Source organism: Grampus griseus, assembly GCF_964374135.1.
Source record: "Grampus griseus genome assembly, chromosome: 3".
Classification (NCBI taxonomy): domain Eukaryota; kingdom Metazoa; phylum Chordata; class Mammalia; order Artiodactyla; family Delphinidae; genus Grampus; species Grampus griseus.
This window is the reverse complement of record NC_139019.1, coordinates 58,261,200-58,285,018: the sequence shown is the minus strand read 5'-3', so window position 1 is coordinate 58,285,018 and position 23,819 is coordinate 58,261,200. Positions and strand designations below refer to the sequence as shown.

The window sequence follows — 23,819 nt, the reverse complement described above, 5'->3', positions numbered from 1 at the left end:
CAAATAAATATTTTAAAAAAATTTAAAAGATGATTGGCTCTTTAAAAAAAATGTAATTGGACTAAATTCTCCAATCAAAACACACAGAGACGACTCAGCCATAAAAAAATGAAATCTTGCCTTTGTGACAACATGGATAAATCTAGAGGATATTATGTTAAGTGAAATACATCAGACAGAGAAAGACAAATATCAATGATCTCACTTATATGTGAAATCTAAAAAACAAAACAAAATGAAACAAAAGTAGATTCATAAATACAGAGTGGTTGGCAAGAGGGAGGAGGGTAAGGGGGTGGGGGAAAATAGGTGAAGGGGATTAAGAGGAACAAACCTCCAGCTATACAATAAATAAGTCAAGGGGATGTAATAATATTGTAATAACTCTGTATGGGGAGAGATGGATACTAGACTTATGATGATCGTTTCATAATGTATGCTAATGTCAAATCATGATTTAGTACACCTGAAACTAACATAATGTTGTATGTCAACTATATTTCCGTAAAAAAAATAAGTCATATTATACGTTAAGGTATTCATTTTTTAAGTTTAAAATGAGATAAATGGGACATAAAAATTTATGTCAATCTTTGGTAAATGAAATTATGGGATCGCTACTTATTTTATGCATATCTATGTTCAAACTCTTTACACTAAGCATATATTTCTTTGATAAAAATTACAATAATGTCTTTTGGAGAAAGAAATTCAGGGTTTTAATGTAAACATAAAAATAATTTTTTTTATAACATAGTGTGTTCATAAATGATCAGGTGAAGGTGCAGAAAAACATGGCCAGAAAACCTCCCGATCCCTACAAACTGGCAGTGATGGTGGGGATGAACCAATGAAAAGAGAAAATAGTTCATGTCTACCTTGCCCCCAAGCTCCCACCACCTGAAGTTCCATATTCCTTTGCAACACTTCCTTAGGTATGAAGCTGCTCTCAGATTCCTTTCTAGGCCACTTTAAAAAAAGTAAGTGGAGATCACAAAATTAAAAACAACTAGAGGTACAATGACCATATATTCCTAACCAGAAGTCTAGACCCATGATTTGACAAATGATTCACAGAGGGCCAGTGGGCACTATTAAAACTGAGTCTTTCTCTTAACAATGCTGACTGAATACTGGTTAAGCCCTTCTCCCACCCCAATGAAAACAAGAGAGTGATTCCCTAAGGGAGCCTCCACTTCTCAGTAGAGGAAATATACTTCCCAGGGGAGGGAGGGAAGAAAGCCCAGTGCTTATACTTAGTATATGGAAAATGAATCCCCTGTTCCAACCTGCACAACAGCATATGTAACCAACGTAAAGTAACAACATTAAAGGACACATCTTCAGAACAGACAGTGGATTAAAATAAAATAATTACCTACCAGAGTTTTAAAAATACTCTTAATGGACAGAAAGTGTCTGGATGTATCAATTAAAATTCCTCTATGAGGAAACCTTGGAGAATCTACAATGTTGGATTCATTGACAGTGAACTAAAAGACAAAAGAAAATTTTTATTTATTTTGTCTTAGATAAAATGTGTACTCATTTTATTTATGTAATAAATAAATTATACCTATCTATGCAAGTATTGGATAAAAGATTAATTTAAAACCAACAAAAAGTGTGAAATATACATTTACCAGATAAGATACACACTAGGGGAGAAAAAACATTCAAGAAGTAATAAATAGCTAAAAAGTTTATATTTTTCCTATAGTATTATATCTACCCAATAATGTTAGGAACATAAAATAATCATACTTACAGTTCCATAAAAATCTTGATAAATTAACTGGCTAAAGGTCTCTAAACCTAGGGAAAGTAAAATTTATAATTTATTGCATTAATTTATAAAAGAGAAGATAAAAAATGTATTATCCATACACAGAACCATAAGGAGAAAAGGCAAATAAAATTAAATGTTATACATATACCCTGTAACATATTTTCTAAAATCAAAGCTCAATTTAAAAAAATCCCTGTGCCATCTAATAAAAATGCTTTACTTCATTGTACCCATACCCTTGGTTTTGTCTAAATGATAAACACAAAATAGTGACTTAATAAAACAAAATGCCAGTTCCTTAATACATTTATAGCACTGTAAGAAAGAACTTTTATCATAAAATAGTATAGGCACTTTAGAAGTACCTAAACTTAACAGAGGGCAAAGAGGCTCAGAAAACACCATGAAACTATAGATAAAGGCCCAACTTACAGTGTTTTATTTATACCTGCAAAGACTATCTCCTGACCATTTTTTATTCAAGTGGATTGTTCTCTATATTACAGGCCAACTCCTCTATCTGGCCTTGACTTTACCAAAATTCATCATTCTAGCTGACAACTATATTGCCAAGGAAAATTTTAACCTAAGAATACAGGCATAGGGACTTGCCCGGTAGTCCAGTGGTAAAGAACCCACTGGACCAATGCAGGGGATGCGGGTTCAATGCCTGGTCATGGAACTAAGATCCCACATGCTGCGGGGCAACTAAGCCCGTGTGCCACAACTACTGAGCCCACGTGCCTCAACTAGAGAGAGAAAACCTACACGCCACAACTAGAGAGAAACCCATGCGCCGCAACGAAAGACCCCGCATGCCGCAACGAAGATCCCGTGTGCCACAACTAAGATCCGATGCAGCCATAAATTTAAAAATATGTACATAAATTAAAAAAAAAAAGAATACAGGCATACCTCATTTTATTGCACTTCACAGATACTGCATTTTTTTACAAATCAAAGGTTTGTGGCAACTCTGCATTGTCAGATGATGATCAATATTTTTTAGCAATAAAGTATTTTTAAATTAAGGTATGTACCTTGTTTTTTTTAGACATAATACTATTGCACACTTAAAAGACTACAGTACAGTGTAAACATAACCTTGATATCCACTGGGAAACCAAAAAATTTGTGTGACTCCCTTTATTGAGATAGACACTTTACTGCAGTGGTCTGGAACCAAACCCACAATATCTCCAAGGTTTGCCTGTAGTTCAAAGTCAAATTAAAGAGAAGATGTGACAACATACCATAGAAATACGAAAGATCACAGGAAACTACTATGACAAACTATATGCCAACGAATCTGACAACTTAGAAGAAATGAATATATTCTGAGAGAGAGAAAACTTACCAAGACTGAATTATGAAGAAATAGAAAATCTGAGCAAACTGATTACTAGGAGATTGTATCAGTAATCAAAAATCTCCCAACAAACAAAAGTCTAGGACCAGAAGGCTTCACTGGTGAATTCTACCAAACATTTAAGAAAGATTTGGGCTTCCCTGGTGGTGCAGTGGTTAAGAGTCCGCCTGCCGATGCAGGGGACACGGGTTTGTGCCCCGGTCTGGGAGGATCCCACATGCCACAGAGCGGCTGGGCCCGTGAGCCATGGCCGCTGAGCCTGCGCGTCCAGAGCCTGTGCTCCGCAACGGGAGAGGCCACAACAATGAGAGGCCCGCAGACCGCAAAGCAAAGAAAAAAAAAAAATTTAATTTTTTGGATGTGACACCAAAAGCAAAGGAAACAAAAGCAAAAATAAACAAGTGGGACTACACCAAAGTAAAAAGCTTCTGCACAGCAAAGGAAATCATCAACAAAATGAAAAGGCAATCTGGGACTTCCCTGGTAGTCCAGTCAGTGGGTAACACTCCACGCTCCCAATGCAGGGGGCCCAGGTTCAATCCCTGGTCGGGGCACTAGATCCCACATGCATGCTGCAACTAAGAGTTTGCATGCTGCAACTAAGGATCCCGCATGCCAAAAAGAGGATCCCACGTGCTGCAACTAAGACCCAGTGCAGAATGAATGAATGAATGAATGAATGAATGACAGCCCTTTATCTCCCCCCTCCAAGAAAAATGAAAAGGCAATCTACCAAAGGATGAAGATACTTGCAAATCATGTATCTATTAAGGGGTTCATATATAAAGAACTCATACAACTCAACAGCAAAAAAACAAACAATCCAATTAAAAAATGGGTAGAAGATGTGAACAGATATTTTTTCAAGGAAGACCTACAAATAGCCAACAGATATATGAAAAAGTGTTCCACATCACTAACCATCAGGGAAATGCAAATCAAAGCCACAGTAGGGCTTCCCTGGTGGCGCAGTGGTTCAGAGTCCGCCTGCCGATGCAGGGGACACGGGTTCATGCCCCGGTCCGGGAAGATCCCACATGCCACGGAGCGGCTGGGCCTGTGAGCCATGGCCGCTGAGCCTGCGCGTCCAGAGCCTGTGCTCCGCAACGGGAGAGGCCACAACAGTGAGAGGGCCGCGTACCGCAAAAAAACAAAACAAAACAAAAAACCACAGTAACATATCACCTCACACCTGCTAGAATGACTGTTCTCAAAAACACAAGAAATAACAAGGGTTGCTGAGGACGTGGAGTAAAAGGATCCCTCATGCACTGTTCACGGGAATGTAAATTGGTGCAGCCACTACAGAAAACAGTATGGAGGTTCCTCAAAAAACTAAAACTAGAACTACCACATGATCCAGCAATTCTACTTCTGGGTATTTATCCAAAGAAGACAAAACTCTAACCCCCCAAATATATGCACCTCTATGTTCATTGCCGCATTACCATAGCCGAGATATGGAAACAACCTGTCCATCAATGGATGTATGGATAAAGATGTGGTGTGTATATATGTGTGTATATATATATATATATATATATACACACAACGGAATATTATTCAGCCATAGAAAGAAGGAAATCCTGCTATTTGGGGCAACATGGATGGAACTTGAGGGCATTATGCTAAATGAAATAAGTCAGAGAAAGACAAACACTGAATGATCTCACTTAGATGTGGAATCTTAAACAAACACACACAAAAACCAAGCTCATAAATATAAAGAATAGCTTTGTGGTTACTAGAGACGGGGGTAGGGGGTAGGCAAAATGGGTGATGGGGGTCAAAAGGTACAATTTTCGTTTATAAATAAATCCTAGGGATGTAAGGTACAGCATGGTGACTATAGTTAATAAATACTGTGTTGCCTATTTGCAAGTTGCTAAAAAGAGTAAAACCTTAGACGTTCTCATCGTAAGAAAAACAGTAATTTTCTAACTATGTGTGGTGACGATGTGAACTTACTGTGGTGATAATTTTGCATTATATACAAATATCAAGTCATTGTGCTGTATACCTGAAGTTAATATAATGTTATGTCAATTATACCTCAAAAAAAATAGGAAAGAATAAAAAGTTCAACGTCATTTTTGCTACGCCTCCCTCCCACCCCCAATACAGGCCCAAACCAGGAGGAATAACTTTGGAATTTTCTGTTAAGTGGCAATACATTCAATTATCATTTAGAGCACGTTTGTTACTTTCGAAGTCTGACAGTAAGCAGAAAATAAGGCCTTCCTGGACTAGATTCACAAAATGCTCTCAAAAGTTCTATTATTTTGATGTGGATCAGGGCAAACATCAATAAAGCCGTTTTCCCTAACAGGCCCCAGACAAGACGGGCACATCAGACCGACAGAAGCTTAAAATCACATAACATTATATATAGATGATCTACATGATAGTGTTTGCAGTTACATTTGCGGTAAACATCTATAGCTATTTTCATGTCATATTTTGAAATAAGATCATAATCATACGATTATTATGACTATAATACATATAGCAGTAACAATGATTATAATCATACCATTATTATTATGACTACAAAACATATAGCAGTAACATTGATCATTTTATTCTAGATAACACTCACCTGAGTCAAATCCAAAGCCTTCTTTATTTTTAATAACTTTGGTTGGCTTGCTCACATTTAAGAAAATTACTCTCCTTTCTCAAAACTATACTAATTTGGAAGCCAGTACAACAAAATCTCATCTACTTGAAAGAAGAGGTAATAGCAGCTTTTGAACAGCAAAAATAAACGTCCCATGCCCGAACTTCGAAGTTCAGACTGAAAGTCACTGGAAAAGCTTTTAAGGTTCCTCTCTGCCCACTACCTCCAATCAGTCTAGAGTATATTTTTATCTTTTCATGCTATTCCTGCAAACTTTGTTATATTTCTAAATCCACAGGAATTTAAAATGGGGGAAGGGTTCTCTTCTTTTCTCAGCCATCATGGTGTGTATGGTTGACTCTGTTCCTGACCTTGTCTTCTCACAACACTCCTAGGATCAAATGATTCCTGGCCCAGAAACAGAAGCAGAATCATCCCATTCCCCAGTGCATTCAGATGAAAGCTGGTGATGAGATCAAGTACAACTCCCATGAGGAGACAGTGGAGAAGAACCGAGTCGAGCTGAAGGACTCTCACATGCGATGGCACATGCATTTATGCTGCATCTATATCACTAGCATCTTACCGTATCAAGCTGAAAACATCACCACCACATGGACAGTTGGACATGTTTTACTGGGAAAATGATTATTCTCTTTGTTTTCATGCTTCTGCACTAATAGGTTGGTTCAGAAAAAAATACGTGAGTATATTTTTGTTTGAATGTATAAACAAATGCAGAAGGGAAATGCTTGCTACTGAAGGCAGCAAGAAATGATAAAACAAAATTCCTTAATCAGAGCAGGTCAGAGCCGTTTATAACTCTATAAACATTATAGTCCTGGGGCTTCCCTGGTGGCACAGTGGTTAAGAATCCGCCTACCAGCCCTGGTCCGGGAAGATCCCACATGCCATGGAGCAACTAAGCCCATGCACCACAACTACAGAGCCTGCACTCTAGAGCCCACGAGCCACAACTACTGAGCCTGTGTGCCACAACCACTGAAGCCCGCACACCTAGAGCCCGTGCTCCGCAACAAGAGAAGCCACCACAATGAGAAGCCCACGTACCGCAATGAATAGTCCCCACTCACCACAACTAGAGAAAGCCCACGCGCAGCAACAAAGACCCAACACAGCCAAAAATAAATGAATAAAATAAATAAATTAAAAAAAAAATTATAGGGCTTCCCTGGTGGCGCAGTGGTTGAGAGTCCGCCTGCCGATGCAGGGGACGCAGGTTTGTGCCCCAGTGCGGGAAGATCCCACATGCCGCGGAGCGGCTGGGCCCATGAGCCATGGCCACTGAGCCTGCGCGTCTGGAGCCTGTGCTCCTCAACGGGAGAGGCCACAGCGGTGAGAGGCCCGTGTACCGCAAAAAAAAAAAAAAATTATAGTCCCAAGAACATCAATGAATTACAGCATTATGAATGTAATAACCTTCAAGCATTTTTAAAAAGTCAAATGATCTTTCTCCCATGCTTTAAGTGGTATATATTTAATGGAAATTGTTTTGGAAATACCCAACAAATCATTCTATAAAGGGCCCAAGGAAGCAAAGTTTTGCTGTGCTTCATTTCCCAAAGTGGCAACTGAAAACATTTCCTTACTAGAAAATAACAATGACATAGAACTTACCTCGTAATACTCCCCAAACTCTGTTGGCAGTGAGCGAGGCCACTGGTCCTTTCACAAGTAAAGTATCTGTATTGGGAAAAAAAAAAAAGTTTTCTTGTATGGTGACAGATGGTAACTAGACTTATCATGGTGATCATTTCGAAATGTGTAGAAATATCGAATCACCATGTTGTGTAACAGGAGCTAACATGGTGTTGTAAGTCAATTATACTTCAAAAGCAAACAAACTCAGAAAAAGAGATCAGGTTTGTGGTTACCAGAGGCGGGTGGTCGTGGGAGAGGGAATTGGAAGAAGGCGGTCAAAAGTACAAACTCCGTTATAAGATAAATAAGTACTAGGGCTGTAATGCACAACACAATGAATACAGTAAACAGGGCTGGATGCAGTATATGACAGCTGTTAAGAAAGTAAATCCTAACAGTTCTCATCACAAGGAAAACAATTTTTTTTCCTTAACTTTGTATCTATATGAGGTGACGGATGCTCACTAAATTTACTGTGATAATCATTTCATGATATAAGTCAAATCATGACGCTGTGTACCTGAAACAGTGCTGTCGATTATATCTCAAAACTGGAAGAAAAAAATGTTTGTTTTTAATCCCTCAATAACACACATTTCCCTAAACATATAATTGGTATTTCTGGATCATTCTTTTCTCCTGAGCTCCAGACCTGTTTCTCCAACTGCCTCCTGTACATCCTCACTTAGAAGTCCTATAGGTTCCTTTAACTCCACATGCCCCACTCTGCACTCTTCCCTCTTTCACCTGTCGGGCTCTGGGCTCATCGCGCACCACACTCCGACCAGCTGATTTGCTCAAGTCAGGAACTTGGGTGTCACCTCCATGATTCCTCATTTTCCCCTGCAGGAGAGTTATTCTCTCCAACTACCCCACTACAGAGTAGGGTCCTACTTAAGCTAAGAATTTAAGTCAAAAGTGCAAACTCCTCAGTGCCCATAATTCCTTGGTGAAGCCTCCAGTATCACTCAATCTTCCATTCCCTCTAAGGCCAGAGAGTCTTTACTCTGTCCCTTCCCTCCCTGTGCTCCCCTACTTGCCCTGTACCTACCTTCCCCCAACATTATCCTAAATCTTCCTTAAGACTCAATTCTTTTTTTTTCAAATATTTATTTTTTTTATTTATTTATTTTTGGCTGCTTTGGGTCTTCGTTGCTGCGTGCAGGCTTTCTCTAGTTGCGGGGAGTGGGGGGCTGCTACTCTTCCGCTGTGGTGCACGGGCTTCTCATTGTGGTGGCTTCTCTTGTTGTGGAGCACGGGCTCTAGGCGCACGGGCTTCAGTAGTTGTGGCATGCGGGCTCAGTAGTTGTGGCTCACGGGCTCGAGAGCGCAGGCTCAGTAGTTGTGACGCACAGGCTTAGTTGCTCTGAGGCATGTGGTATCTTCCTGGACCAGGGCTCAAACCCGCATCCCCTGCATTGGCAGGCGGATTCTTAACCACTGCGCCACCAGGGAAGCCCCAAGACTCACTTCTTAACTCACTATAGCTTAATTCAGCTTTGTCCCACTCAATAAAAAGTTCACATCCATCTAAAACCGGGCTCCAGTTGGCTGCTTCTGGGCAAAGGGGGCACTAATCTCTCAATCCTTGAAATCATACTCTGCCTGAGGTTACCCCAATAGTCATCTTAGTCTTTGGAGAGGTTTGGGATGGAATCATCCACAGATAAAGGAAAGCACCAGAAAGCACAGAGAGATCGAAAGCTAAAGGGGTGTGATAGATGCAGACTTTGCCACGGTAGAGACACTCAAGGGCTGCAGGTTAATGATTTAATAGCGCATTTGGGCTGCATCCTCCTCCTCCACCACCCTGACCACCCCAGGCTGCCCCACGATAATTGGCTACAGGTAGGGAAAACCGTTCTATCAACAGCCAGTAATCAGGTAACAGTCTTCTGACAAGGTAGCCTTTGCCATCAGAAGAACAGAGTCATGAGTTAGCTAAAGGCCAGGCTAAGAATGCTATAGCTATTATGACCACAATCTAACCATCTCCCCCTCTATACCCAATTCTTAGTTAGCTACCTAGATAGAGCTTACCGTTCCACCGGTCACTGTTTAAAAGCCAGTTTTTGCCGCATTACAGTTTTGAGATAGCCTGGAATTAGTCAGCCTAAAGAGTTATCTAAAAACATTAACATGTGGCATGTACCTCATGCCAATTATTTTCCAATAGCTGAGGACGGGCTGATATTTAAAAGGATTCTGATTCAACTCAACGCAAAAACCGCAGATATAGAGCAGTTAGAAGGAGACTTTGGTTTCTAAATATATGGACAAATAAGCTATAGAATTTCAAATTTTATTTCAAAGCCAAATTCTTAGTGTTAACAGTGATTACCTCCCTGACAGGGGATAGGAAACATCTTTTTTTTTTCAGTTATCCCTTTCTGTACTTTTTGCACCACACTGTGGTTTTGAACGGTGTACATACAAATAACAGTAATGGGCTCCTCTTTTTAAAATAATAAAATGTGGGCTTCCCTGGTGGCGCAGTGGTTGAGAGTCCACCTGCCGATGCAGGGGACACGGGTTCGTGCCCCGGTCCGGGAAGATCCCACGTGCCGTGGAGCGGCTGGGCCCGTGAGCCATGGCCGCTGAGCCTGCGCGTCCGGAGCCTGTGCTCTGCAACGGGAGAGGCCACAACAGTGAGAGGCCCACGTACCGCAAAAAATAATAATAAAATGTTACAGATAAGGCTAAAATCCCCTTTGAGATGCCCACTCAACTCCCCCTATTTTCCTCAGAGGAAATATCAGGCCTTTTCTTAGGCATTTTCATACACATACGTGTAACAAGAAAATACAGTACTGCTTTATGTGTGCCTTCTTTTGTATGTTGGTATATAAATGGTATCCTCCTGTACACATTATGTAAATTTCTTTGTCCAACTCAGCAATTTATCTTCGCAAGTTCTCCACATCTGTTCTTTATAACTCCACTTCTTTATTCTTAATTGTTGTATAGTATTCTCTAGTGTCAACTGACAAGATATATTTAGCCATTCTTCTAGTGATGAACATTTAGTTTTGCTTATAGATCTTCATCATTGCAGGCAAACTGCATGGAACATTCTTGATGTATGTAATTATTTCTCTACGGTAGAAATTAGTCTATTTCTGGTTCTGAGGGTATGCATATTTTTATTTTAATTGATGATGCGGTAACACTTGTCACTTTCTCCAAGATTTCCTCATACTCTTGGACAACGGCTGATATCTTGTTATTTCCATTTGTGTGTTACTTTTATCATCATCATCATCAACTAGTTTGAAACTAGTTTATCCTTTAACCAGAAAATTTCACAGGAAGCTTGTCTCCAGAAGCTTCCCTTTCAGAAAAAACAGGGTTTGAAAAGCTGAATGGAAGATAGGCTATAACTCCCCAGCCTCGGTATGTTCCATTTTTTGGAATTTACAATATGTCATTGTATTGCCTGTCAGCAAAGATTCCTTGGTAATTTAATGACCATTTCTCAATTCAGATTGCAAAACCTAATTAATAAAGTGTCTGAGTGCTGACTGTCAAGTAAAATCCCATGGCTGATGTTGGCAAATCATCCTGTTTCTCTTCTAAGAACAGCTACAGAATTGAAGAGAAATTAAGTTATTTTTCAGAGATGTATTAAGAAATCTCATCTCTGTTGAAAGGATGAAGAGATGTACTTAACTGTCTGTGAGGCAGTCTGAGAACAAAGGAGTCACTCTTTTCTCTAAGATATGCATTTTCCTTTCTATTTTTACACCTGACTCACCAGTCTGCTCTTTCTGCACTAATCTTATATCACCCATTGATTGCTCTTTGATTCCTTGATACAATTCCACATTATTCCCAGTCAGTACACACTATGGAAAAGGGCTGCCCATTTGTTTATTCCTTCTAGAACAATTTAGGAAAAGCCTTAGAGAATAACGTTTTAGGCAAACAAAAAGAATCATGTAGCTAAATGTTGATTACATTGTCAATCAATATAAATGAAGATGAAACATATATAATACAACATAAATATAAAAGAAAATGCAACGCTTCACCCCTCCCAGTTCTGCATTATCTTTGTGTCAAGTTAAATTATAAATAGAGATCATGCCAGGACTCCCCTGGCAGTCCAGTGGTTAAGACCCCGTGCTTCCACTACAGGGGGCAGAGGTTCGGCTCCTGGTCGGGGAACTAAGATCCCGCATGCCGTGCAGCACAGCCAAAAAAAAAAAAAAAGAGCATGCCGATCAGCACAGACTTGTCTTCAAAGTAAACCACCTAGATGCCAAAAAATCAGGGATAAGCCAGGTAAGTTTTGACACATCCGTACAGTTGGTAGAACATTATTCAGAGGCTAAAAATGCTGTCATAGAAAAATATTTAGTGAAATACATGTTTGTAACGGATTGTTACGCAAAACAGAAAAACCACAGGTACAGAACTACCCCCCTTTTCATGCCATTGTTTATCATATGCTTCTATTTATATCTATGTAAAATATTTCAATGTATCACTGCAAAAAAAAATCTGAAATAACAGTGGTTAACTCTGAGTGCTGGGGTTATGAGTAATTTATTTCCTCCTCTTCACTTACTGTACTTAAAGATTTCCTACAACAATTATGTATTCGTTTTGCCATCAGACTTTAATGGTAATTTTCTTTTTTTTTGCGCCACACCTCACGGCATGTGGGATCTTAGTTCGCCGACCAGGGATCGAACCTGTGCCCCCTGCAGTGGAGGCACAGAGTCTTAACCACTGGACCGCCAGGGAAGTCCCCTAATGGTAATTTTTAAAATAGGAATTATAAACTCACTGGTCAGGAGCTCACAATAGTTCACGGCATGCAGCCAGCTTCTGGCACTCGAGCCTGTGACAAGCAGCTTTGTTTACAATACATTCACATGACATAGGTACTCACAGGACTCATCCGAAGAGATCTTGGGGAAAGTGTCACACTCTGGGTCCAGGACAACCGAGACTTGAAGTTGCTGCAACTCCACTCCAACACGAAGATCAGCAGAGCCATGATGCCGCTTGTAGAAACCAAAAATATAGTCATAATATCTGTGTGAGAGAGAAATTCAAACAAAATTTTAAAGCACTGTAGCCAAGTTTTAAATACATATGTGGTAGCAGACACTGTCGTTGACTCCGCAAACCCCTGCTACCCCATATCAGTCCAACTAGAGGCTCTCACCCCAAACTGCACATTAGAATCACATGGAGGGCTTTTTGCAAACAAGTACTGATGTCCAGACCTTCAGAATCAGAATCTCCGAGAGCATGATCCAGGCACAAAGATTTTAAAAGTCCCCCTGCCACAATCCCAAGTGACTCCTATGAAGTCCCCATTAAGGACCAATAACCAAACTAATAATTCTGGGTGTACAAGTCAATTCTGACCAGTGATGGGGCAGGGGTGGGAGGACGCGGGGAGGATGCGTCCTCTCCTAAGTGAGCCACAAGAAAACTTTCTCTGTACGTGATACCTAGACCAGCTGCAGCCACACCAAAGATGGCAGAGCAGAGGTGGAAGGAATATGGATTTCCTAATCATACTGTTGAGCCACTTAGCCAACCAGCCCTGAAATCCTGCCTGCTTTTATATTTCCATAATTCAAGAGATAATAGGTTTTCTTTTTGCTCAAGCCAGAATGAGTCAGGGTTCCTGTTACCTTCCAACAAAAGTATCCTAGCTAATACACAAAAACCACAGAATTCTCACTAGGGCCTTGAAAATTTACCTTCTGCTGGAACCCGAATAGCAGAGGAGGAGGATATTAAATAAACATTTGAAGGTGCTAGAAGATACAAGATCACACAGGCCTCAAAGCCTATGATATTTAATAGATTTTGATAAGCCAGAAGGTTGTATATGCTACTTATATGTAAGACCATCTTGTGTTTTTCCAGGGACGTAAGGAGAGCTGGGAGAGTTCTGATGAACTTGGAAGTCAGTGTATGGAAGTTAACCAGTGAGACAGTGGAACAGATGAAGGTGCTGAGGACCTTTGTCGTAAGAAAACCTTGACAGATTGAAAAGGAAATTAAGATCACTAAACTGTATACTTAGAAACGGTTAAGACAGTGATCTTATGTATATTTTACCACAATTTTTAAGGGAAATTACAGCTGCCAGCGGCTTTGAGATTTGAGTTAGGTGCTGGCTTGTCCCACATAAGGAAAATCTTGGCTCTGCATATTAAAACTCTAACAGAAAACTCAAAGGGTTCTGGTGCAGTGGTGTGCAAGGTCTGTGGGTTAATTTAGCTTTTCAGGAACTGAGGGAGCAAAGCTATTTGTTCATTTAAAAAAATGAGCAACTAGGGACTTCCCTGGTGGTGCGGTGGTTAGGAATCCACCTGCCGGTGCAGGGGACGCGGGTTCGAGCCCTGGTCCGGGAAGATCCCACATGCTGTGGCAACAAAGAGTTAGCCCCAGCTCGCCGCGACTGGAGAAAGCCCGCGCGCAGCAAGGAAGACCCAACACAGCCATAAATAAATAAAATTTAAAAAAAAAAAAAAAGAGTAACTAGCACGTGACAGATCTTGTTCTAGAAGCTGAGGAAGCAGCCACGCACCAAACAGACAGAACTCTGCCTGCAAAATGCACAGTGTTTCAAAGCAGGGTTTGAGATAGAAACTGGGCTCTTCAGGAGCCAGAGAATCTGAACAAACTTGTGTGTTCCCCACGGCCTAGAGCTTCTGGAACAACCCCATCATGCTTTTACCCTGAAGTAGAGACTGCCCCTCCTGAGTTCCTAGAATGCTCACCTGAATGCTTCCAAGTCTTAGCCATTAGGGCTAATGTTTTATTTTTTTTAAGATCTTTATTGGCGTATAATTGCTTTACAATGGTGTGTTAGTTTCTGCTTTATAACAAAGTGAATCAGCTACATGTATACATATATCCCCATACAGGCCTCATGTTTTATAACCTGCTTCCTAACAATGCAGGGTATAATTAATAGCTGCTTCACACACATGGCATGAATTAGTTAGGCAATCCTCAGATAAGTACCTGCACTGCCTTGAGATGCCAAGATTTGTTTTTAAACCGTCTCACAGCTGATTCAAGTTCTGGTTATCTAACTGTGGTTAACTTAAGTCTTCCACGCTTTCTTGCTCCGGACAGGCTCCGGACGCGCAGGCTCAGCGGCCATCACTTCAGCTTATTACCGAGTCCTTACTTTACTAGCACGATGGCACAGAAGGAAAATCCAATTTTATGAACTGAGTCCCGAAGCAAATATGGTGTGTTTGTTCTTGAAAGATTTCCTAGTCATGATCTTCCATTAGATGGCCTGCGGGTACTTTTTCCTTCTCAATACCCCAAGGCAACCAACCACCCTGATTTTACTTCTTCATCCAGGCTCTAGCCATTCTGACCTGTTAGCAGATTCAACATCAAAGGCTCATTGGAGTATGCATCTAAACTGAGGGTAACAATCTCCCTTTAATTGTACACAACCGAAGGAGAAGAAAACATCTCTGCCATCAACTTCTTGAGCCTCTTCCGCCTAAGCTCCAGGCCTACCTGGGGCCAGCAGGTGTTATTAAACTAGTTTTGCATCTTTCCACCAGCTGCTTGGTGTCCTGCAGGCACAATTAAACTATAATGACCTCTAGGAACAGAGGCGGCCAAAATCTGAGGGAGAAAAGGGGTAGTACTGGCAGCACCAAATTACAATCCTTCGGGGCACTGAACACCTTCAGGACAGTCCTGCCCACACCGGTCGCAGAGTGAGCCTTACTGAAACATCTCCCCAAGTGCAATCTGTCTTGTACATGGTGTAGTTAGCAAAGCTAGCGTTGTGACACTACACTGTAAATCAACTTTACATCAATTTAAAAAGGCAAAAAAAACCCAAAAGCTAGCACCGTGGGCTCCCTCCTCACTACACAATTCACCCTGTGGCCAACGGGTTTACAGACATGAGGGCTGTGGAAATGTGAGATGATAAAGAGCTAAACAAGATGCTGGGAGAGTTAAGCACATAAGTGTTTCTGGGAAACAAAAGGAGAAGCAGATACTGCAGCGCAGCGACCGTATCAAAGTAGTTAGGTGAAAATATCCAGCATTTTGCATGGAATAGAGATTTGGGAAGGGAAGGGGAGGTTTGGGCGGTGCTCCAACCTACGGACTTTCTGCCATCTGAATTGTAGCCAGATTTGGGGAGGGGGAGAGATGGCCTATAAATGACAAGCAACTTTGGGGAACCCCTGGTCCCCAAGCTTTAAGCACTCATCTTCCTCTCAGAACTCCCTTCAAATAAACTGCCGCTTCCCTCCCTCCTCTTCGTCTACCCCATTCTCCTCTCCGAGGCGAACACGGCCACTGACCCTGAGCAACGTACTCCGTCCACTCAGTATCCCGCACTCAAAGCAGGGTTCCAGAGCACCCAGGAAGCTCCTCAGGAGACAGGAGGGGAAGGGGAAGAGCTTGGGTTTCAGTTCGTGTTGGTTCGAGCCGGCTCTGCCATCTTCTAGACCTGTGACTGGTGGGGTCACTGGCCGACTCGGAGACTGTTTCCTCCCCTGTCGAATGGAGATTAGAGCGCCAGCGCGGCTGGATGGCTGTGCAGGTGGTAAGAAGCGCTCAGGTGTTCCTCCTCTCGCCCCCCCTACCCCGCGCCTGCACTGCGTCCCAGGGTAGTCTGTCTCTCCCCGTACCGGGGTCTCCGGGTCCCCTTCCCGCCCGGCCGCCCGTCGGGAGCACTCACCGCCGAAACGCTTCCTGCAGCAGTGAGCAGGAGGGGCCGGCCTTGGAAGTGGAGCTGTGGCCGAAGAAGAAGTTGTCGGGAGAGAGGTGCAGCACGCGCGGGGTGGTCTGCACGGAGAGAGGCATGGGCCAAAGACTCAGGTCCGGCGAGGCAGCGGCGACGGCGGAGGCGCGCACTGCCTGCACCGCCAGCGCCGCCAGCAGCTCCAGCAGCCTGGGGAGCCTCAGCCACCCCAGCCCGCGATGTTCCATGGCTGCTCAGCTGCTCTCTTCCGCGTTCGGCCAGGTATGCCCGAGCTGCTGCCCCGGTACCGGACTTCTCTTCCCCGGCGGGGAAGCAGGGAGCGCGGCGCGCGGCCGCGTGAGTCAGAGTCAGCTGACTGTGTGTTCCGCCCCGGCTCCGCCTCCAGAGCAACCACCGCCCCGCCCCGCCCCGCCCCGCCCCAGCTGCCCTCCCCGCCCAGCCCAACCCCGGACTCTTCCAGGCGCTGAGCGGGACGCTGGCTTCGTGCCTGCAGCGCTCGCGGTCTCCTCCCGGCCTCTGGACTTAGAGAAACTGCACAACGCACGCCACGAACACCTAACTTCCCCCACCCCTAACACCAGATAACCGGGTGCTTATTTGCCCCTCAGTCTGGACTTTTCTATAACTGCAATAAAGCTTTAATTATTAAAGCCTCCCATCAGAACCCCTCAGGACAGAGTTTTGAACAGATGGGAGGTTAAAAGTTAGGCCGAAGATAGGGACTTCCCTGGTGGTCCAGTGGTTAAGACTCCCTGCTCCCAATGCAGGGGGCCCGGTTATATCTCTGGTAGGGGAACTAGATCGCACACCGGGCAGCTAAGATCGCGCACGCCGCAACTTAAGACCTGGTGCAGCCAAATAAATAAATATTTAAAAAAAAAAAAAAAGTTAGGCCGAAGATATTCCGTGAGAGAATGTGCAATATTGAATCTTTCCACTTAGACATAATCTCTGAATTTATAAAATTGTTTTATGCTTGTCGCCAAAGTCCCATAGTCTACTTTACCTGGGCTTTCTTATTTCTCGTTAGGCATGTTCCTAGACCTTTCACTCCTTTGTTGCTGGTGTTAATATAATCCCTCCTGACCCCTAGTTTGCCCCCAGAAATTAAAAAAGAATGAGGCAGACCTTTAGATATTGGCCTGGAAAGATCTTTCCACCTGCTGCATATACCACTGACCTCACCCCTACCTCAACCAGTGTGGAAACACAGCTAGCGGCCAAAGTCTTCCTTGTAAAAGGTAAACTAAGTCATGTCACTTCTTTACTCAATACATGTCAATGGCTTGTTTCCCATTGTCCCTAGAATAAAATTAATCTCCTACCCCTACTTTTTTTTTTTTTTTTTGCGGTACGCGGGACTCTCACTGTTGTGGCCTCTCCCGTTGCGGAGCACAGGCTCCGGACGCGCAGGCTCAGCGGCCATGGCTCACGGGCCCAGCTGCTCCGCGGCATCTGGGATCTTCCCGGACAGGGGCGCAAACCCGTGTCCCCTGCATCGGCAGGTGGACTCTCAACCACCGCGCCACCAGGGAAGCCCACCTACCCCTCCTTCTTACCCTCCTCCCACCATCCCCAATTTGTCATGGAATGTGAGATGTTATGATGGAGGAATCTGAACTGGGGGGAAATGAGAAATGTAATGATCGAAGGACTTGATTTGATGTATGGAGATGAACCAGGGCCTGTCAGAGAACATCTCTTACATGAGAAGAGATGGCACTAGCTACCCAGGGCAGGGTTTACTAGGAGGGCACTGCCGCCAGACCTGAATGTTAACCTGCCCTGCTCGCCACAGGAAGAGGTCTAGAGAGAGGTGAGGAGTTTGTTTTCTAGGGAAGAGCCAAGTTCTTGGGAGTTACGGACTAGCATTTGGTTTGTTCCCTGCCAGAGTCATCCAGTCTGGTCTGCAGCTCCGGAGGCTGAGAGATTGCAAGAGAACCACACACGAGATGTGAAGCTGACACTGAGTGAGGCTTCACTTCTCACTAGGACTTGCAGGCAGCTGGCGCTCATGGAAATGCTCTGGGAAGTGTGGTGTGGTGTGTGGAAGACCAGAAAATTCAGCTAGAAGCCTTCAGAAGAGCGCTAAACAGGAACTGCTTCCTTTTGTTGAAAATGTGCTGGTTAGAAGAAGGAACCATGGGCTCCCCTGGAGAACTGCCCCATCTGAGCAAGGGGGCATGTACCTGAAATGGCCTGCACAGACATGGGGATGAGGGGACACATGGTGACCCCTTTTGACACTTCATCGTGTCATGGGACCAGAGTGGGTTGGGGTAGAGTATACGGCCTGAGAATAAGCATCACGTACGTTAGGACAGCAGAAGAAACTCAGACAGGGACCTCCAGGAGAACAAACCACATAGACCTCATCAGCCCCGAGTCCCAGCATGAGAAGAGAGGCAGGAGTAACCAACAGCAAAGGAGGGGTTCCTTCCTGGTTTTACCAAGGTGCCAGACTCCACACGGGCAAGAAAATACTTTCCTAGTATCCACCAAGGAGTTCTCCCTTTCCAAAGAGACAGAATCTGAGAACCAGGAAGCGGCTCAGATATCCAGCGGTCCTGAACCTCACTCTGCCTCAGGCTCACCTAGGAGCTTAGGAAAAACACTGATGCTGGAGTTCAGGCCCAGATCTATTCATTAAGAATCAGCAGGTAGAAGATGAGGGCGATTCTTTTTCTTTTTTTTTCTTCTACAACTTTCTTGTGTATAACTGACATCCAATAGACTGCATATATTCAAAGTGTACAGTTTGGTTAAGTTTTAGGTATGTCACAGTGGAGCCGCCGCCCCAATCAAGATAATGGACATATCCATCACCCCCGAAACTTTCTTCCTGCCTTCCGCAGTCCCTGCCCCCTGCCCCTGCCCTCTCTACCCTCACCCCACTCCCACCTCACCTCCTGTCCACACAACTGCTGATCTGCTTTTGTAAACAAAAATTAGTTTGTGTTCTCTAAAATTTTAAAGAAATAGAACCATACAGTATGTTCTCTTCTTTGGTGCTGTTTTTTTACTCAGCATAATTTTTTAAGATTCATACATGTTATAGTATTGTTACCAAACCAAATGTGGGTTCACTCGCCCTCACACAGTAAAGCCAATCTACTGACACGACTGTGGTGAAGGAAAGTGCAGCATTTATTGCAGGGCACCAAGCAAAGAGTCCAGGACAGCTAGTGCTCAAAAAACCTGAGCTCCCCAAAGGGTTTCAGCAAAGCATTTTTATTTTATTATTTTATTTATTTTATGTGGTACGCGGGCCTCTCACTGTTGTGGCCTCTCCCATTGCAGAGCACAGGCTCCGGACGCACAGACTCAGCAGCCATGGCTCACGGGCCTAGCCGCTCCGCGGCATGTGGGATCTTCCCGGACCAGGGCCCGAACCCGTGTTCCCTGCATCAGCAGGCGGACTCTCAACCACTGCGCCACCAGGGAAGCCCTCAGCAAAGCATTTTTAAAGGCAAGCTGAGGGAGGGTCGCAGGGTATGTTATCAGCTCTTGCACAGTTCTTTGATTGGATGATGGTGAGGTAACAGAGCAATGTCACAGGGGTTAATATTATGAATCCTCAGGCTCCAGTAGGTCTAGGGGCTATGTGCTCACGGTCATTAAATAGTTAACATCTTCCATTTGGTGGGAGGTTTTGTATCTGTAAAACAACTCAGGAAATGTACATCAGATACTATTATCTAAGTAATTCAGAGAGGAGCTAAAGCAGAGGATATGAGGGGGAAGTGTCTGTCCCGGGAAGGCCTTATAGGGTCCTGCTTCATTTCAGTATTTCTCACAGCAGGAGGCTCCTGGGGGCTCAGAGAAGCTATCATTTTAAAAGCCCTTCTTGGGCTTCCCTGGTGGCACAATGGTTAAGAATCCACCTGCCAATGCAGGGGACACAGGTTCAAGCCCTGGTCCAGGAAGATCCCACATGCTGCGGAGCAACTAAGCCCATGTGCCACAACTACTGAGCCTGTACTCTAGAGCCCGCAAGCAACAATTACTGAAGCACACGCGCCTAGAGCCTGTGCTCTGTGACAATAGAAGCCACCACAATGAGAAGCCCGTGCACCACAACGAAGAGTAGCCCCTGCTCGACACAACCAGAGAAAAGCCTGCACGCAGCAATGAAGACTTAATGCAGCCAAAAATAAACATAAATTAATTAATTAAAAAAAAAAAAAGCTCATGGGCATGGATGTTTAAAAAAAACAAAAATGGATTAAAGACCTAAATGTAAGACTGGACACTATAAAACTCTTAGAGGAAAACATAGGAAGAACACTCTTGGACATAAATCACAGCAAGATCCTTTCTGACCCACCTCCTAGAGTAATGGAAATAAAACCAAAAATAAACAAATGGGACCTAATGAAGCTTAAAAGCTTTTGCACAGCAAAGGAAACCATAAACAAGACAAACCTCAGAATGGGAGAAAATATTTGCAAACGAATCAATGGACAAAGGATTAATCTCCAAAATATACAAACAGCCCATGCAGCTCAATATCAAAAAAACAAACAACCCAATCCAAAAATGGGCATAAGACCTAAATAGACATTTCTCCAAAGAAGACATACAGATGGCCAAGAGGCACATGAAAAAAATGCTCGACATCACTAATTATTAGAGAAATGCAAATCAAAACTACAATGAGGTATCCCTCACACTGGTTAGAATGGGCATCATCAGAAAATCTACAAACAATAAATGCTGGAGAGGGTGTGGAGAAAAGGGAATCCTCTTGCACTGTTGGTGGGAATGTAAACTGATACAGCCACTATGGAGAACAGTATGGAGGTTCCTTAAAAAACTAAAAATAGAACTACCCTATGACCCAGCAATCCCACTACTGTGCATATACCCAGAGAAAGCCATAATTCAAAAAGACACATGCACCCCAATGTTCATTGCAGCACTATTTACAATAGCCAGGGTGTGGAAGCAACCTAAATGTCCATCAGCAGATGAATGGATAAAGAAGATGTGATACATATATACAATGGAATATTACTCAGCCATAAAAAGGAATGAAATTGGGTCATTTGTAGAGACGTGGATGGACCTAGAGACTGTTATACAGAGTGAAATGAGTCAGAAACAGAAAACCAAATATCGTATATTAACACATATTTGTGGAATCTAGAAAAATGGTAGAGCTGAACCGGTTTGCAATGCAGAAATAGAGACACAGATGTAGAGAACAAATGTATGGACACCAAGGGAGGAAGGGGGAGTGGGATGAACTGGGAGATTGGGATTAACGTATATACACTAATATGTATCAAATAGATAACTAATGAGAACCTGCTGTATAGCACAGGGAACTCCACTTAGCTGTACAGTAGAAACTAACACAACATTGTAAAACAGCAATACCCCAATTTAAAAAAAAAAAGATACACCACGTAAAAAGTAAAAACAAAACAAAAACAACAACAAAAAACAAACAAACCAAAAAGAAAAGCTGCTGGATGAGGCACACTGCTACAGCTCTTGGGATTTCCCTTCCCCCACCCCTGCACCTGTTCCCTATCTCCATCAGGTAACCCTGCCTGGGCTGGGTCCAGCCTCCTAATAGATCACAATCAAGGCATTTTATGGCTGAATATCAAAGAGCCAGGCTCCGTCCCTTTGTGGAGCAACAGAACAAGTTGTCCATTCTCTGGGAGACTTCGTCCCTTCCCAACCCACTCCTTATGGATTGTGGATGTCATATAACCTGAGATCATTTAGTTTAATATTATCCCCTGTAAACAGTGTGATGCATGAGGGGCCAGTTAGCATTTGAAGCCCCCTAATCAGGAATCCACACTTCGGGGATGATTAGTGAGCATCTAAAGCACCCTAATCAAGAAGATACACTGCAGAATTATGGATTTGAATATTGCTTTTGAAATCTAACAGTAGAGGGTTGGTTAACTAGTGGAAGTAATGACTGGAATGATTCCCCATTGAAACGCAGAGTTGAAATCTGTGGCTGGCTAGAAAAACTGTCCTGGGCCCTACTGCGCTCACCTGAGCAAGTATGAGTGTAACAGGGAAGAGCCAATTTGACTCCACACTGGATCTGTTTCTTTGACTTTAACCTTTGCTTTTGTTGCTTTTGTTATTATAATCATACATAATGGCCTGCCTCAGGGACCCTGCCCACCTGTGAATGGCTGCAGAAAAGAAGAAATTAACACATCCCCTCCCTGATGCAGGCCCTGTGAGATGTTTTCCAAGATAAATGGCCTTTTCACTTTACTTCCTCACCTCCTCCCCCTCTCTGTTCTAGAAAAGAAACTGGCATCCAGACCCCATAAGATGTTCTTTTGGAGACATTAGTATGCCATCTTCTCAGTCTGCTGGCTTAAAGCCAAATAAAGTCGTATTTTTTGCCTCAACACCTTGTCTCCCAATTTATTGGCCTGTCATGCGGCAAGCAGAGTGAGCTTGGACTGGGTAACATGAGGATCTGGCCAGCCCAGCCCAAGCCTTTGGAGCAGTACTTGACCCTCAGACGTTTGCTTGACTCTGCGCTTTTCCTCATCCCTGTGACCACATCCCCTGACCCAACCAGTAAGTTGGCTAATCCTGCTCTAAAAAATATTGTTCCTCCTTGGACTGAATCTTCTCAAGCAAAGAGCTAGTTGGAATGCCTGAAGAGAGAGGGGACATTTCCCCCACTCACAAGAGAGCACTATATGATCATTTTTATACCTGCTTGTTAATAAACACTGACATACTTAGCAGAATTTGGTCTCAGATTCCATTTCATTGCAATAAACAACCTGGCAGCAAAATTGTCAAGAAGACGTAGTCTCCACTCTCTCAAATGCCAGAGGTGACCAGCATTTACAAGAATACCAAAAACAACAACAAATAAATTGCCCAGTACTTACTTGCTCGTGAATGCTTTGGCTTAAGGTAATTTGCAACACGGCCCTTTTAGCCTGAAAACATACCTACAAGATGCCCTGAGATCTCCTACATCTGTATGTGAAGCAAAGACACAGAGTGACTGTGTCTGGCTGTGATTTCAGAGATGCAAAGCTAAAAAAGATTTTGCTCCCTGCTCAAATCCCTACGCTGATGGACATGTGGAGAGAATTGACCACAGTGAGATGCCTTCTAATTAGCTGCAATGACTGTGGCTGCCAGGACCAGCTCCACGGATGTCCCAAGGCTAGTACTCTGCAGGTTCTGATTGTGTGGGGTGTTGGGAAGGGATGGGGGAGGCGGGAGTAGGGACACCCGGCTGCTGAAGGGCTGGGGGAAGCCACACCTGCTCCGGTGGAACCTGATCCTGTTGTCTTTATGAGGACAAGACTTCCAACTGGTCCAAGTGAGTATTTTGTTGCTGGTAGACAATGAGAACCAGGCCTCCAATCACAGCTAAACTGTCACAGTCAACTTGACCTACTATTATGGCAATTGCTCCAATTATGTGCATCACGTTTACATGTGAAATGACAACTAAGTGCTGGCCTAAGAGGCAAATTTTGCAAATGAAGCTGGTTGTTAACAAAATAGGGTAGTTTGTCCTTTGTTGTGATTATTTGTGACCCAGTGAGACAGCAGCCCTCCTCAAGCATTGCCTTGTGGCCTGTCATAAATTACTTGTCCCTCAAACACTTCCTACGGCTTGCAGATGAACCCCTTGAAA

At 43.4% G+C, this 23,819-nt stretch overlaps 1 protein-coding gene across 3 annotated transcripts in view; it reads right to left on the bottom strand.

The window, feature by feature from the left end:
* Positions 1-16,461, bottom strand: part of HEXB (hexosaminidase subunit beta) — a 46,388-nt gene extending 29,927 nt beyond the window's left edge. For all 3 annotated transcript variants that reach the window (XM_082651617.1, XM_082651616.1, XM_082651618.1), the window contains exons 1-5: positions 16,142-16,461; positions 12,338-12,483; positions 7,417-7,482; positions 1,769-1,815; positions 1,383-1,493 (exon numbers count right to left, since the gene is read on the bottom strand). In XM_082651617.1, the coding sequence (XP_082507743.1) occupies positions 1,383-1,493; positions 1,769-1,815; positions 7,417-7,482; positions 12,338-12,483; positions 16,142-16,392 (621 nt within the window). In that variant the 5' untranslated portion in view covers positions 16,393-16,461. The remainder of the gene's footprint in view (positions 1-1,382; positions 1,494-1,768; positions 1,816-7,416; positions 7,483-12,337; positions 12,484-16,141) is intronic.
* Positions 16,462-23,819: the final 7,358 nt, after the last annotated feature.